This window comes from Arvicola amphibius, chromosome 4 (assembly GCF_903992535.2).
Source record: "Arvicola amphibius chromosome 4, mArvAmp1.2, whole genome shotgun sequence".
Classification (NCBI taxonomy): Eukaryota; Metazoa; Chordata; class Mammalia; order Rodentia; family Cricetidae; genus Arvicola; species Arvicola amphibius.
Window position 1 is genome coordinate 77,940,989 of NC_052050.1, and position 16,700 is coordinate 77,957,688.

Below are 16,700 nucleotides of genomic sequence, written 5' to 3' on the forward strand. Positions count from 1 at the left end.
ATTTCTCAACTGAACCAGTCAGAGGAGGCTGGATATCTGCAGGACTTAATCTAAGACCACAAACGACCCTACTCCATCTGAAAAGGCAAAAATAAGACAAAAAGAATAAAAGGAATTACGAACAGTTTCCTGGCAACCCCTTAATCTACTGGATTGCTGACTGGACATAGACCGGGATGAGGGATATGAAGGGTCTGGAAGATTTCTCAAGTTGATTGTCACAGGAAGGCTGGCTGAGGGGAAGAAGAAGCAGGAAGACAGTTACCTGGCATCTCAGTGAGCCATAGAATGGTGGTGTTTCTCCCCTGGCTGTCCATTATTCTATGGTAAGAATTTTTCTGATTTTCCTTCATTTTATCTTAGAGGAAAGAGAGAGCATATATGCACTGGGTGAATTTTAAATTGCACAGTGAAAGTAAATAGGAGTGGTGTGTCAGGTATCTAGGATGGGGTAAACTAGCACCCATGAAACAAGGTATTTTCTCTGAAGCTAAGTGTGAGAACTTTTAACTTTCCACCGTCAGGCTAGAAAACACAAAAGCTCAACTTGAAGATGAAGGCAATTTCTTCTCGGAAAATGTCAGTCGGATTCTTGACAACTTGCTGGAAGGCTATGACAACCGCCTGCGACCAGGATTTGGAGGTAAGACACTGTGTTGCAGTTAGATGAAATACTTGAACTTGCATTCCATTCCACTTTTGTAACCCTTCCGAGACCCGGAGGATTCAGAAGGAAGGCAGTGGTAGAGGGAGGGTATGAGTAGTTCATGTGTGGATTGCTATCCCTTTCTCACTCCTTCCCCAGTCAGTGACCTTATGTTCTTTTTATCATCATTAGTAGCAGTATTAACTATTAATAGAGCACGCAGATTTTGACATCTTCCATCCCTTAAGACTTTCCTAATGTGAATGAAATGACTTTAAAATAACTGTAGGTTTTCAAAGTTTAACAACTGAAGGCTGTCCAGTAGGAAGCTTTACCTTTCAGATATGTGAAAGGCTGCGTGGAATCACTAAAGCGTAGTCACAGCACACATGCTAACAGCCCCAACCTGCTTGACTTTTGGTAGGTGCTGTCACAGAAGTCAAAACGGACATCTATGTGACCAGCTTTGGGCCTGTGTCAGATGTGGAGATGGTGAGTACATGGGGTACTTTTATTTAGGAAGGAGAGCTGCAACTTAAGACGGATGATTACAGGTATCGCCATTCATCTCAGCACACACGGTGCGAATTTCCATTGGGAAGGCAAACAAACTGAAGCAAATGACTGACTCTGCTTGGACTCTTGAAGAAGAGTTAGTTTTTAATATTATAGTCTCTCTTCCATTCACTTATTATACAATGACTAGTCTTACAAAGAGAAGAATTTCTCCGTTTTTGCGAGGTCCTAGGAAAATCAGTCTTTTTATTTTAAAACTTCTTGCCATCTAAGAGTAGACTGGTAAGGAAGACGCCGAGGTACCATTTGTTATGTACCATCACCAGTGCATTTTATCCAAACAGTGAAAAGTCACTTGGATAGGTTCATGCTTTCCTCCTTGTCCATTGCGGATGCATCAGTGGGAGTTCTGGAGACTCTGTTCCAGGTACAGATGGCTGTAGGATTCGTAAGAGGGTATTTATGGAAAGTGGCAAGGAGAGCCTGGAGTTGTCTTTTGAACAAAGTGTATCATATGTCTTCCTGGCTTTCAGGTAGTATTTCTTCTCACAAAGCTAAAATACAAGCAATAAGACAGAAACTGTCATAAATGTCTTCAAAGAAGGATGCCATTATCTTTTCTTGGGAAGATTGTAATTATGTATAAAAGTTGCTGGTGACTTCTTGTCCTACTTTAGAACTGATATGAAAAGAATAAAGAAACATGAATAAAAAGCAAAGGAAAGGGGAGCTGGATAAACAGGACTAAAGGGAGGATGGAAAAAGGAGGGAGGAAGGGGGAGGAAGAGAAAAGGGGAGAAAAGAAGGAAGATACAGATGAGGGGCAGAGAGTGGGCAAGAGATCTTATCAAGAAATAAAAATCATAAGACTTGAAAAAGGAGAGTCAGTACTGGATACTTGTCATTTTAGCATATTTTTTTTTTCTTCAAGTTCTGCTTAGTTTCCAGAAACCAATAATAAACACTTGGAATTGCAGCACTCCAGTCTGGGTTTACTTTACTTTTATTTTGTTCATGTGTCTCTTCTTAGAGTTCTTCTGTGTATTAGAATCTTTATGTTGCATGGCTTGTGATTGTATAGATATATTCTGTATGGAAATTGTTTTTAAAATTTAATCACTATAGAAATAAGCAACATAGAGTGGGAAGAAATTAATGACAATGCTTTAATATAGTAGCAACATAGTAGTATGCTTCAACATAGGTATTTGTTGTTGACTTCTGTGATAACCTCATAATTTTCTTTTCAAAATTAACATTATCCCATAAAGCCATGGTTTAAAAATTCAAATTGTGGAATTTACATTAAATATTCTATTTTCTGTTTAAAATAATCTTGCTTTCATCTGCTTGCATATTCTCTGAGAAAAACATCAGAAATCCATGGTATACAGTCTTAATTTACTAATCAATGAAGGTTTGTATTGTTAGAATTGTACTGCATGGAAGTATTGTCCTCTGAACCGACTGTAAAGGTGAGTGAGATGCTGGAAGAATCGCTAAACTAGCTTAAGGGAAGGTAGGACACACAGCAAGAAACCTGTACTATAGATATTTTCATGTGTTTTTCTTTCAAGTTAAGGAGGATTACAGAGAAAACATCAAGGCTGAAAAGCTGGCTGACTGGGCAGATATGGAGGGAAAATGTTGAGCAGATTAAGGATAGAGAAGGAGTTTGGCCCAGGATGTCTGTTTTATAATATTACAAACCTTGTGAGTCTGAGAAAAATAAGGAGTCCCCAAATTGGTTTCTTATTAAAAATCTTTTACTGATTAGAATCAATATTATTGATTCTAAAAATCATTATTATCAAATTATTCATCTTTGTTAAGAAATTATTGGTATAAACTTTGCTTTCTTGAGTAAATTTGGAATGACCTATAAATAATGAATAAACTATTTCACAAGATACATTCCACTTTGTGCAAACATGTTTGTTTTTTTCACTTAGGAGTATACAATGGATGTTTTCTTCCGCCAGACTTGGACTGATGAGAGGCTGAAGTTTAGGGGTCCTGCTGAGATTCTGAGCTTAAACAACTTGATGGTCAGTAAGATCTGGACACCGGACACCTTTTTCAGGAACGGGAAAAAGTCAATTGCTCACAACATGACCACCCCTAACAAGCTCTTCCGATTAATGCAGAACGGAACAATCCTGTACACCATGAGGTGAGTTGGTTCATTTATTTCTGCTGCCTTGGGGATGCATCCTCCATAGTAACCAGATGTCCACATTTCAATGTCTCCAGGCTTACTATCAATGCTGATTGTCCCATGAGGCTTGTTAACTTCCCTATGGATGGACACGCTTGCCCACTCAAGTTTGGAAGCTGTAAGTTACACAAAGTTTCTGGAAATCAAATAGGGCACTAGCAATATGTATTTATTTGGCTTTAGCTGAAGACTAGAAAAAGAAAAAAATATATTTAGGAAACTCTCAGGGTGAGTTCAGGAGTATGCTTTCTGTCAATATTAGAAGCTTCCATTAATGAGATGTTTAAAAAAGCAACAAAATGTGTTTCTTTCTCCATCGCTAAGGCAGGTAATGTTTGTTTTTAATGAAAGAAAGTGAAGCAGCTATATTTAGTGTTTTGTGTCATTTGTTTAAAAAATACAGATGCTTACCCCAAAACTGAAATCATATACACATGGAAAAAAGGACCACTTTACTCGGTAGAAGTCCCAGAGGAATCCTCCAGCCTCCTCCAGTACGATTTGATTGGGCAAACAGTTTCTAGTGAGACAATTAAATCTAACACAGGTAAGAATATTTTTAAAAATCATGTAATACAACTCCAGTGTATAATTTCAAAATATCTAGTATTTTATCTCATTAATATTAGATGTTACAGACTTAATTTACTATTTTGAAGTGATAGTTTCAAAAATGTTTGCAACTGGGTAAATAGTAATAATGATGCAGTCTTGGAATGATTTTTCTTTGTGTGAATAAATGACATAAGGTGCCATTAACATCAACAAACTGATATGCCTTTTTGCATCTGGTCAAGTAGGATTTTTATATATTTTTAAATCATAACTTTGCTTGTTTTCTTCCAGACGATGTTAACTTAAACACTTGCAAGTTTTATATCCACTGCATTCATTTTTTTCTGCCGACAACAACCCTACTAATGAGCGTGTCTTCCAACAGGTGAATACGTCATCATGACAGTCTACTTCCACTTACAAAGGAAGATGGGCTACTTCATGATCCAGATATACACTCCATGCATTATGACGGTCATTCTCTCCCAGGTGTCCTTCTGGATTAATAAGGAGTCGGTCCCAGCAAGAACCGTCTTTGGTAGGTCTCACACTTTGAGGTCTATTTTCACTTCAACACCTGTGTGCTTGTGGTGAATATTGACTACTGTGTGTTCTCTCAGTACACGGAAGAAACAGAGTCACATATGTCGCAGAGACATATGTCACATAAAATGACTCTCATCTTTTTGCAAGTCGTGTGCCGGAGCAGCAAAATATTGTCCCTTCAGCAATTCTGGCTCCTTTCTATAACTTAAGCGTGTCTTAGCAGTGCTCAGCATGAAGGAGAAGCCTGACCAGAAGGTGATGGCCCATGTTTTAATCCTAGTACTTGGGAGGTAGAGGATCTCTGTGAGTTTCAGCCTGGTTTTACAGTTTTACTGAGTTCCAAGACAGGCAGAGCTGTTACACAGAGAAAGCCAGTGAAAGAAAAGAGAGAGAGAGAGAGAGAGAGAGAGAGAGAGAGAGAGAGAGAGAGAGAGAGAGAGAGAGAGAGAGAGACAGAGAGAGAGAGACAGAGAGAGAGAGAGAGGAAAGAAAGAAAGAAAGAAAGAAAGAAAGAAAGAAAGAAAGAAAGAAAGAAAGAAAGAAAGAAAGAAAGGAAGAAAGAAAGAAAGAGACCTAATGATGCATCCAGGAAAATTGGTTAATACAGTAAATCCACTCCTATATCACTTTCACTGGGCTGAATAAAGTGAAGTTGCTAACTCGAAGATTCCAAAGTAGCAGTGATGCATGCTTTTTTAATCCAGCACCCAGCACTCGGGAGGCAGAAGCAGGCAGAGCTCTGTGAGTTCTAGACCAGCCTTGTCTACAGTGCGAGTTCCAGGACAGGCTCCAAAGCTATGGAGAAACCGTGTCTCTCAAACACTCCTCCCCCTCTTAAAAAAAATCGCTAGTGGGTGGCCAATGAGGGAGTCTTCTTACTAATCAGCCCTTATTTGATCTCATTACAGGATTCCTGATGCTAAATACTGCTCTTCTGTTTTCTCATTGCAGGAATCACCACTGTTTTAACCATGACCACCTTAAGCATCAGTGCCCGGCACTCCCTGCCCAAAGTGTCCTACGCAACCGCCATGGATTGGTTCATAGCCGTGTGCTTTGCTTTTGTCTTTTCTGCTCTCATTGAGTTCGCAGCTGTCAACTACTTCACTAATCTCCAGTCACAGAAGGCTGAAAGGAAGGCACAGACTACAGCTCTGCCCCCCGTGGCTCTATCAAAAGCGACTGAAGCACGGGAAGCTGAGATTGTTGTGGTAATTGTTTCCTCTTCTACTACAGTCACCCAGCAGATAGAGAAAGCAAGTCAATCAGCATACAAATAGGCGGAAACAGCATTTGTTGAACATAAATTATATAACTAGAGTTGTTCCCTCTTCACAGGGTGAAGCTGAAGAAAAGCCTCTGTTGATCTTTGCTCTAAAGTTTTGATATTCTTTTATCATCCTTACTTTGCGCTGGCAGACTCTAGGCTCTCAAAGGAGACTAGAAAATTCTGCTTTGCCTTTAGAAGTTTCCTTTGAACAGGTTCCCTTATAGTGACTAGGGAAAATAAAGTTTGTTTTATTTATTTTTTTTATAAAGGTTCTAATGAGGCTCCCAGAGTCTGAAGGAAATAAAACAACTCCAGCAGCATGAGTGGTTTTGTGAGTAAAGTCTAGAGACCACGTTATTTTGTCAGGGGAGAAGGGAAATAGTGAATATAGGCTCTCTGAATGAAGGCATGACCCATGTATCCGATTTCCATGATCACATTTTCATGGGTGTTTCAGGTACATGCGTGTCAGTGAGCTCATGATCAAAGGTTTATTATTTACTGAGAAATGTTCATAAACTTTCTTTAAATGTGCTATATGCAAGCCTTTGTTTCCAAAGTTTATTAGATTCAGAGATGAATAATATATCCCTATTTAAAGGGTCATAAACATACTCCCCAAATTTATTCTCATTTGTGAATAAGTTTTTACCCTCTTTTTAAAATAGATTAAAAAATTGATTGCCAAGCATATATTTTTCTTTTAATACAGACCTCAGAGAGCAGTCCTCGGCTAAGAAGTATCCTATTCTGTAAATCTGAGTAATACAAATATTCTGAACAAATAATCATTATTGTTTAAGTCTACTAAATATTTTCTAACCAAAACCACATGTAATGTGGTAATGACATCATTTAGTGGAGATATGTAAAAGTTTTTAATTTACTAGTATTACTCTATATTGGGAAAAAGAATGGAAGAAAGAAAAGAATGCAGAAAGGGAAAAAAGGGGGAAAATACTGTCTATTGATCCATTCTAAATTTCCTGCTTTTACAAATAGGAAAGTCCCATCTCAGAGGTCATAGCTGAGCAGGCATTCTTAAGTATCATGGTGTTTGCCAGAAATATGACCTGGTGGAAAAATCAAGAATTGATTGTAGAATTTCTGTTGTCTACAAAATTAGAGTCTAATACCATTCCTTTTTAACAATGTCCGAAGAAAACAAAGGTACCTGAGCATGTACTATTGGATAAAACTCATTTTAGCACATAGATGACAGAATTCTCCAAAGTCTTCTTTTGACCTGGTGATATTTTCTGTGTATAATTACATGCAGAGAGAAAATATATGAATGCAGATATACTAGGAAAGTATCTATAACAAAAGTATGCTTTAGACTTAGTCTGACATGCATGCAAAACATTTTTCAGGCAAGTTAAGTTTTAAATGTTTAAAAAATATTTTATACTTGTGAAAAAATGAATTCTATTGTATGCATACACATATAATCTACATCATCTAAAATTTATGTTTGAATTTAGCATATACCTTTAAAGAATTATTTATCAGAATAAATAAAACTGTTTAAAAAGGGGTCATTGGAAAGGAAGAAGCTGAATTAATACAGTGTGGAGCTTAAGTCTAAGACGTCTTTACAGATAAAGTGGAGCAAAGCTTGGACATTTTCCTGAGTCATTTCCCCAGCTCCATCTTGCAAGCTTTTTTTTTTTCAAGAGAAGATAATAAAGTCTAAGTTTGAGAAATCGAGCAGAAAAGAAAGTTAAACTCATTAGAAATAGGATAAATAAAAAGCAATTTAAATTATTTTTAATATACTCATCGATTTAATGCTAGAATAAATTGGGGGGAAATGCCAAATCCTTTTTATTTTTACAATATAGACTAAAAGAGGCACATAATTTCAAATTTTTGGAGAAGACTTAGAGTTATCAATACCTTAGTCTATTATTTTAAAGGTATAAGCAATTAAATGGTAGAATGTCAGATCCCAGGCATCTATATATAAACTGTCTTCTGTGACTCCAAAACAGTAACATGATGAGTTGGTCCTATACAAAGCTACATTTTAAAAAAAATGCATTCAAATAACCTCAGAAAATTTTCTATTGCAACTTCCATTTGTCCTTATGAAAAGTTCTATTTTCCTGAAGCTTGCACTATTTAAAATATTTGAAAATAACAAATAGGATATTTTTTTGTTTCTGAAAGGCTAAGTGTAAAAATAAAAAAAACAAAACTAACCAAACCAAAAATAGACACTCTAAAGGTATCAAAAATAAATACATATGATTATGTAGAACATTTATTTTTCATTTGTTCATGGTGAAACTCAGCAAGTGGCTTTATAGACTTGAGAAGAACAAATACAAATTGCACATTGGCTATTTATGTTATACAATGGTATATTATGATTGCAAGGTCAGTTTATTTTTTCCCAAATACCATGACATTTAAAAATGCCTATTCAGTTATAACCAACACCTTATTTTAAGGAGCTGGCCATTGAAACTTCAGATTACTATGATGATGTTGAAATACATTAATTGGCTTGTTTCCTTCTTACTTTAAAGGCCTAGGACCTCTTTGTCACGCTCTTGACTATGAACGCTCTCTATACCCACCACTTATTCCCTCTACTAGCACATTTCCTGATATGGCACATGTGCCTTACAAGAGACGTGACAGTTCTTGTGCATCAGCATGTAGAATCTGCATATAAAATTGACCAAAATTTCATTAGCAAGGACAGACAGTAACTGTATATTAATTGCTTCTTTATGCATTCTTTGTCATTCACCTGATGAGGGACTTTAGTAAAATTTCCTTACCTTGAAAATATGTAAAGTTTTTTATACAGAATATGGAGTGTCATCATAAGGTCTTTCTTTGAAAGGCGCCTCTTGTGCAGCAAGAAGAGAGAGCCAATGGGAGAAATGGGTCCATGAGCACTTGTGATAAAGGCTGTAGCAAGAGATCCAGGGCCACCTGAAAATATTGATGTGAAAATGTCCAGCTCATTTTGGAGGGGTCTGCGTTTTTAGAAGAATGATTTCAAAGATGGAAAGAGAAAGATGGTTTTGGCAAGGGTAAAAGCCCTAAGATAACTGCTAGGAACCTGGGCATAGAAAGGAATATCAAACTATTCTTTCAGGGCTGTAGAGATGGCTCAGTAGTTAAGAGCATTGCCTGCTCTTCCAAAGGTCCTGAGTTCAATTCCCAGCAACCACATGGTGGCTCACAACCATCTGTAATGAGGTCTGGTGCCCTCTTCTGGCCTTCAGGCATGCACATAGACAGAACATTGTATACATAATAAATAAATAAATATTTTAAAAAAAAAACTATTCTTTCTGCCTTCCCTTTCAAGGTGAAGGTATATGCCATGCCTTGAACACGCTATAGTCAACTATGCCCAGAGATGTGAAGGGCAGAATGTCAAAAGTTCCTTTTGCTGTTTGAAATTCCCCTAAGGTTTCTTTGAATTACAGCATTACTCCCCAGAAATAAGGGTTGAATTAAGTATACAAGATCTTGACTCTAAGAAGCAGAAAGCCCTAGGTTTCCCTTCCCCATGATTGTTCCATCCTTTAAATTATGGGGAGACAGCAGTGGATTAGGTGAAATGTCATTTAACATTTTGCCACAGAGTTTATTAAATACCCACCCAGTTATTTAGTCTGTATCATTCAAACTACAGCCTAGATTCCTTAATAGCACTGGTGCACCAGATGGATGCTAACAGAGATTTCTCAGAGGACCTTCTGGAATCCTCTATAATATCAATAATACTTGGTCCAACACAAACTTTTTAAAAAAATTATCAGTACAGTTCTAATTTTGCCCTAATATTAACATAATGTTCTTGAGCACAGTTTACAAATACTATTTGTTTAGTGTTTTGTTTGCTTGTTTTTTTTTTTTTTTTTTTTTTTAGTTTTGTCTTATTTTGATGAATTCATTGACCAGGTCTATAAATAATTGTTTTGTGTACTGAGGAGTGGGACTTGATTAAATTATTTCTATTAAGAGATATATTTGGGGCCTTGAGAGATCACTCATTGATTAAGAGTACTAGCTGCTCTTGCCGAGGATCCAGGTTCAGTTCCCAGCACTGACATGGTGGCTCATAACTACCTGTTTTTCCAGTTCCAGGGGAATCAATGTTGTTTTCTGGCCTCCTCAGCTACCAGGCACAGCATGCACATGGTGCACAGCCATATGTGCAGGCAGAAAACTCATAGAAATAAAATAAAAATACAAAAATAAAAATAATTCTAAGAGATTACATATTTGGCCACCTTATTTAAAATACTAGGCTAATACAAATTATTTCCTTAATGTCTTATCCCTACGCCAAATAACTCATTATGATCTTGAATGCTCTGACTCAAGGCACCTTTGCAATATAATGTTACTTAAAACAAAGAGGTGGGCTAAAAATACCCAGGGCAGGATGGCACTCAGCAGCAGGGGAGCCCAGGAAAATTTCAAAACCACAGGTGTTCCACTCAAAACCCTGACAGCCCCAAGCTGAGCTTTCATCTGGACTCTGACAAAAGCCTATTTTACCATCAACCTGAGCTCCCTTACAATAGAGCAGGTGGGGTCTGATGCTAACCTGTAGCTTAAAGGGTTTGCAAAAATTGCTTTCTTTTCATTTCAGAAATGTAATGATTTTCTCCTAAATTGGCACCTCCTATCCTCTGGCTGCCAATTCTTAACTGCCTATCCAGTATACAATATTAAATACAGAACTCCTGCATTTTCTTTAGAATACTACATTTGCTTCTGCGAGAACCCCCACACCACCCCTACCCCCACCACCTCCCATTCTTTACCCACTGGCCAGTCACTGCTGGGCCGGGAACAAGCAGGATTCTAAAACGGCTATTCTCAAACTAGTCTACTTGTAGGCCTTTGACAATATCTACATATTGTAACAAGTTGGAGTGAGTATGCTATTAGTACTTGTAAAAAACGGGTCTTGATATTGACCAATAATATGGATGACAGTCTTCATCCAGAAAATATTATCCAACCTAAAATGTTCATATTTCAGAGTCTGAGAAACCCTGAGTAATGCTGGCAGGATACATAGGGGTGAAAACTGCTAAAGGTGGAATTTCTAGCACCCGAAAAGGACCTAAGTGAGCTTCCTTATTACATTGTATATTTTAAGTATAAAATGAGTTTAATATGACATTAAAAGGTATTTTTCAATGATTAAGTAAAATTATTCATGTAAATTTCCACATAGTGCTCATCAACTCCTGGAAAATATTTACATTTTTATGCATATGTTGATTAAACATAAGTTATGAAAATGTATTATGTTCCATGTACTGGATAGGCACTCTTTTTAGTTGTTATTGTTGTTTTTGTTGTTGTTTTTAAGACAGGCTTTCTGTCTAACAGTCCTGGCTAATCTGGAACTCACTCTATAGAGTAGGCTGTTTGAACTCCCAGAGATCCACCTACCACTGCCTTCTAAGTGCTGGTATTAAAGGTGTGTGCCACCACCACCTTGCTGGCAAGGCACACTTGCTTGAATATAATGTGCCAGGTTTCATTAATATGTCATGGTATGATAAAAGATGAGACTAAATAGAAGTAGTTAATTCTAGGGGGAAAAAAAGCTACAGGAGTTCTAAAAAGCCCGGAAAAGTGTGTGAAGGTTGTATCATCATTGGTGATGGCAGTGATGTATGAGCTTTCTGTCATATTTAAATGCATGGCAGTAGGGGAATGTAATTCCCAGCAAAAAGGAAATTTAGTTCAAGAAAATGCTAAGAATGGGAAGCAGACACATACTGCAGATAACTGAAAAGATTTGATAAGAAAATATTTGTAAGCAATCACAGAATATATTTTGTCCAAATTCATATAAAACAGGAAAATATGCATGAGGACAGGTATAATAATGCCTACAATAAAGATGATAACTGAGGCTTAGGTAGAGTTGGAACCTCCAATATTGATGGTTCATCTAAGCCATATCACAAGTAAGTAGTAGATGTGGGGTTGTAACACGGAGTTTAGGCTCCTGTCTCATCTCCTCAGATGATCCACAGAGCTCGGTGCAGAAGGGACGAATGGGTTCCTAGCCGCAGGCTAATGTTACTTTACTAGTTCTCAATCATAGTTGTTATCTCTCAACTAAGGTCACTGGGCAATCTCTGACCATTTGGAGATGATAAGATGTTCAGAAAGAGCTTTTCTATTCCAAAATAGTAAAGATGATGAGGGGAAAAGAATCCCATTTTATAATTTTATGATGTATTATATTTTACAGTCATATTTTCAATCTCAATGAATGAGACAGATCTGACCTCCTTCTGCCTGAAATAGAAAGAAAGGCACGTTTCCGACAGGTAGTATGTGATGTTCAGAAGAGTCTGGAAAGAAGGTCTCTGAGGATTTGCCTTTTACACTCCATTATGATGTTAGGAATTTTACTAGGGCAAAGGATTTTAGTGTTCCCATGTACGGAAGGAGGATGGCTCTTATGAATCTATGGAAGTTTTTTTGAGATTGAAATGGTGACATTTTATGCTCTCAGATAGATGATAATTTAATAACATTTTAACGTGTAAAATAAAATTAACTAATCAAATGGGAGACTAAGAAACATGATAGAAGACACTAAGGAAACGGTGCCGATTTTATTCCGTAAGATCTAGTGCGTGATATATGAAGATAAAAATATTGTCCCTCTGGTATAAAGCATAGTCTAATAACCATAGGAATTTAGTTCTTAATATTACTTAGTTTTAATAGATAATGCCACTCTTTTATGCCCAGAATAATAAAATAGGTCTTTACCTATTTTATATTCTCTTTTCCTTATTTAATTCTGTAAATTAACAAAAAAGATTTATTTAATTCTGTAAAAATGCCAACCTTAATACCAGGCAAATAGATAAGGCAATCTTCATATGAAAATCACTATGATTATATAAAATCAGATTCACTTTTTATTTTTATGAAGAGACAGATTTTTCCATGGTTTCTAAAAATCATAGTGGGCTTTGATTCTTTAAAATGACAACTGTTCAGCACTCGGGAGGCAGAGGCAGGCGGATCTCTGTGAGTTCGAGACCAGCCTGGTCTACTAGAGCTAGTTCCAGGACAGGCTCTAAAGCCACAGAGAAACCCTGTCTCGATAAACAAAAAAAAAAATGACAACTGTTATTTAGAGAATCAGGAACTTCCATGGTAAATCAAACAATGAAGGTGAGGATAAAGAGAAAAATCAAAATTTCAATCGATTCCTTTCAAATTTAGATCTCAAGTTTTAAAAATCTAAACTTTGGTACCTAAATCTTTCTTTGATTAAAGCCATGTCCAAAAAAAAAAAAAAGATTCTTTAAGTTGATGTTCCTGTAGCCCAAATGTCATCACACCAGCAGGCCACTGTTGTCTGTGGATCCGCAAACACAGGAGAGGTAGCTGTCTCATTCCGTGGCTGCAGGGTTTCTGGCTTTAGCTACGGGAGTCTGCCCACATAAGGAACATAGTATGCCATTCTGCTAAGTAGTGGTTTTGTTGTCAGGAAAGAAACAAGGCCATTTTACAAGATCGAGGGGAAATGTTCAGCAAGTATTTGAAGGTAAAGAGCCAGTAAAACAACTTAGCCCCAAGGAAAGGGATTGTTATACTATGTAGACAGGAAACAGCAGGAGACAACAGAAACAGGCCTGGACTCCAACAGCATGGAAGGATTTAACATCAGACAGAGCCAAAGTCTCTGAACTAGGCTCAATAGTTTAGAGCAGAGATAAAAATGGGTTGCTATGAGACAGCATGAAATTGGAGCTTTAGCAAAAATACAATCATAAACAACATGCCCCCACTCTTTTGATCTCCACTTTCACAAATGTTTATTGATGCACTTAATATCTCATTTAAAACTGACGTATCTTATGGTTTTAGTAGGAACAGAAACTCAGGAATAGAGAACATGGGACAGTATCTGGGTTAGTGTGTAAATTGTTTGGGATGATTTCAAAGGAAGAGAGACCAGTCAAGGAGAGTTCATTAGGACACTGAAGGCTTTCTGTGTCTAACTACTAGGCTTAAAGGCATATAGATATATTTCGGGGAAAAAAACATTCTCCCACTTGATTTAAAGTTTTTAGCATTGGCCTTTGATATATATTGGTTTGAGGGACATTGGCTAATTCTTCTTTTCTTAAATTTCATCTGGCTCAGAGTCCTAAGTGTGAGAATATGAAGATTTAGAACTTTTTAGAAGGCTGTTAACAGTGAACAAACTAAGATTTTCTTGTGGTAATTGTCCACATGCTTTAAACTGAATGCACCCCCTAGACACATGCATACATGCATTTATGTGCGTGCACACACACACACACACACACACACACACACACACACAGAGAGAGAGAGAGAGAGAGAGAGAGAGAGAGAGAGAGGAGAGACTTAATTATGTACATTTATTGGCTTAGAAGTGATGTGGGATTAATGTGTTTTATCACCACTGGTTAATAAAGAAGCTACTTTGGCCTATGACAGGACAGAAAATAGCTAGGTAGAAAAACTAAACTGAATGCAGGGAGAAAGAAGGCAGAGTCAGGCAGATGCCATGTAGCCACCCAAGAAGCAAAATGTGAGGTAACAAATCACAAGCCTTGTGGTATAATATAAAATAATAGAAATGGGTTAATTTAATACGTAAGACCTAGCTAGGGATATGCCTGAGCTATTGGCCAAACAGTGTTATAATTAATATTGTTTCGGTGTGATTATTCAGTTCTAGGTGGCTGGGAAAAGAATGCACAGTCTCTGTTTATAATTTTGTGACTTGTATCAACTTTTCTTAATTGTATTATTCTCTATACAATAGCTCAGACATACTTAATGTTTGGCATCTAATGTTGACATATTCAATTTTAGGATGTCAGATTGAAGCAAACTACTCTTTTTGAAGTGAGAATGGAGATACACGAGTCAGCGGTAGAATACTTGCCTGGAACATATGAGAATCTTGAGTTAAAATTCCCAGATAGCTCAAAACTGAAAAAGAAAACTGTAGCCACCTTCAGTTTTTGCTTAAGGGCCTGGTGCATTAGTAGAGATATAGTCCACATGCACAAAGCCATGCAATTAAACTCTAGCACTAGAAACACACACACACAAATACACACACACACACACAAATGCACACACAGTAAAAGCTTTGTATGTAAGTGCTGTAACTCTTTGAAAAGTGATAATATAACATACTCTTACAAATTTGCTGATATTTTACCACATGCACTTGATAAATATGTGTCATGCCTGTCTAAACAAGGGACTTCTGCATTTTTTGTTATGTTGATAATCTTTATTTTTCTTCCTCAGTATTCTGACTCCAAATACCACCTGAAGAAGAGGATCAGCTCCCTGACTTTGCCAATCGTTCCATCTTCTGAGGCCAGCAAAGTCCTCAGTAGAACTCCCATCTTACAGTCAACGCCTGTCACTCCCCCTCCACGCTTACCAGCTGTTGGGGGCTCCAGTAAAATAGACCAGTATTCTCGAATTCTCTTCCCAGTAGCATTTGCAGGATTCAACCTTGTGTACTGGATTGTTTACCTTTCCAAAGACACAATGGAAGTGAGCAGTACTGTTGAATAGTTTGTAGCCAGGACAACCTGGATGCTGCAGTTTCTCATTTTCCTCACTGACAGCACACAAATTATTAAGATTTGTGTAAATATTCACATTTCAGATGTGAAGTGAAAGCTGAATACCTGTAATTCATAGTGTGGAATAAGCATGAATGGGCCCAAAATAATAATGTTACTCTTCAAAATTGAATAAGAAGGCTACTGAAAATATGGCTTTTCTGTACAATAAAAGAACTAATAATAATAATGTGTACAAATAAGGTAGATTCAGGGTGAGTTTGCCAGCCTTTATTTCCATTGGTCTTTACTTTTAATTGTCACTGTGAATAACATTTTCCACAAGGCAGACAAACTCAAACATGCTAAAGCTTGCCTTAAATTTGTTTATTTTGGCTTAGTTTCTAGTCTAAATATTTATTGGTACGTTTACTAAGCATGCTGGAGGCTTTTATGGTTTTACAAGAACTTTCAGTGGCATTGGACAGCTTATATTGAGTTAGGCAGTTCTTTTTAACCTTGCTGTGTTCTGTTACCTCAATAAAATGTGGCACTATATACATATAAATAATACATAGTTTATAAATTATGTATGCATTTGTACATAGCTTTAGTTTTGCTGCAATACTGTTGCTACTTCCCACTGAATTCACCTTTAAAGGAATATGTTTGCTACAACACCAGGAGGTTTTAGGAAGGTCACTCTGTGTACTATGACTGTATATTCTGATATGCTTACCACTCACTCATATGTTCCACTTTCCTAAATATAATACTAAATAAAACTATAAAAAGCCTGCATCTTTGGTTCTGATTCATAAAGTTGGAGAGACAAGTTTTCTTAGGTACTGAGACATAAACTGGCTTTTTCTTGCCCAGTGTTAGTAACACCTGTTCTGAAATACAGGCACTATGAGACAGCCAGGCACAGTGAGCAGCTGAGAAGTCTTGAGTCATAGTCAAACAATTACTGCTTCCTTTTGCTTCTTCATAATCAACAGTAAAATCTAGCTGCGCTGTCTCTTCCCTCTTTCCCCCAATTCTTGATGATCCCTCTTTGTTTCTCTTACATAAAATTACTCTAAGGAAAGAGCAATCAGGGGTAAGAGGGTGCATGCGATGCAGTCTTTTCAAACGGACTGAATCTCAGAACCCATCCACCCACCTAAAGAATCCTTTGGCTCTAATAATTTTGTCATTTTTCATTAAAAACACCCACTACAAAAAACAATTTCAATTTTAATTAAAATATATGGCTAATAAAGATAAAAGAGCTATCTCTATCCAACTTATTTATTGTTTTATTTCTTTTTAGCAATACTGTATTTTTATGCTTTTTAATTGAGCTATATATTTTTC

At 36.9% G+C, this 16,700-nt stretch overlaps 1 protein-coding gene across 2 annotated transcripts; it reads left to right on the forward strand.

Annotated features, from left to right (window-relative positions):
• Window positions 1-288: 288 nt before the first annotated feature.
• On the forward strand, window positions 289-15,351 carry Gabra6 (gamma-aminobutyric acid type A receptor subunit alpha6). Of its 2 annotated transcripts, none has more exons than XM_038326890.1 (9): window positions 289-326; window positions 525-643; window positions 1,071-1,138; window positions 3,115-3,335; window positions 3,416-3,498; window positions 3,784-3,927; window positions 4,321-4,473; window positions 5,433-5,692; window positions 15,076-15,351. In XM_038326890.1, the coding sequence occupies exons 1-9, from the start codon at window positions 289-291 to the stop codon at window positions 15,349-15,351; spliced, it is 1,362 nt and encodes a 453-aa protein (XP_038182818.1). The 2 variants fall into 2 exon arrangements, with proteins under 2 accessions (XP_038182818.1, XP_038182819.1); XM_038326891.1 differs by having other exon boundaries at window positions 3,145-3,335.
• The last annotated feature ends 1,349 nt before the right edge of the window (window positions 15,352-16,700 follow it).

Bases quoted from the DNA above. Each gene is read 5' to 3' on its own strand.
- Gabra6 (XM_038326890.1), top strand. From the start codon at position 289: ATGGTGGTGTTTCTCCCCTGGCTGTCCATTATTCTATG. The intron at 327-524 runs GTAAGAATTTTT...TTCCACCGTCAG, and splicing joins TGGCTGTCCATTATTCTATG to GCTAGAAAACACAAAAGCTC. The intron at 3,499-3,783 runs GTAAGTTACACA...TAAAAAATACAG, and splicing joins CCCACTCAAGTTTGGAAGCT to ATGCTTACCCCAAAACTGAA.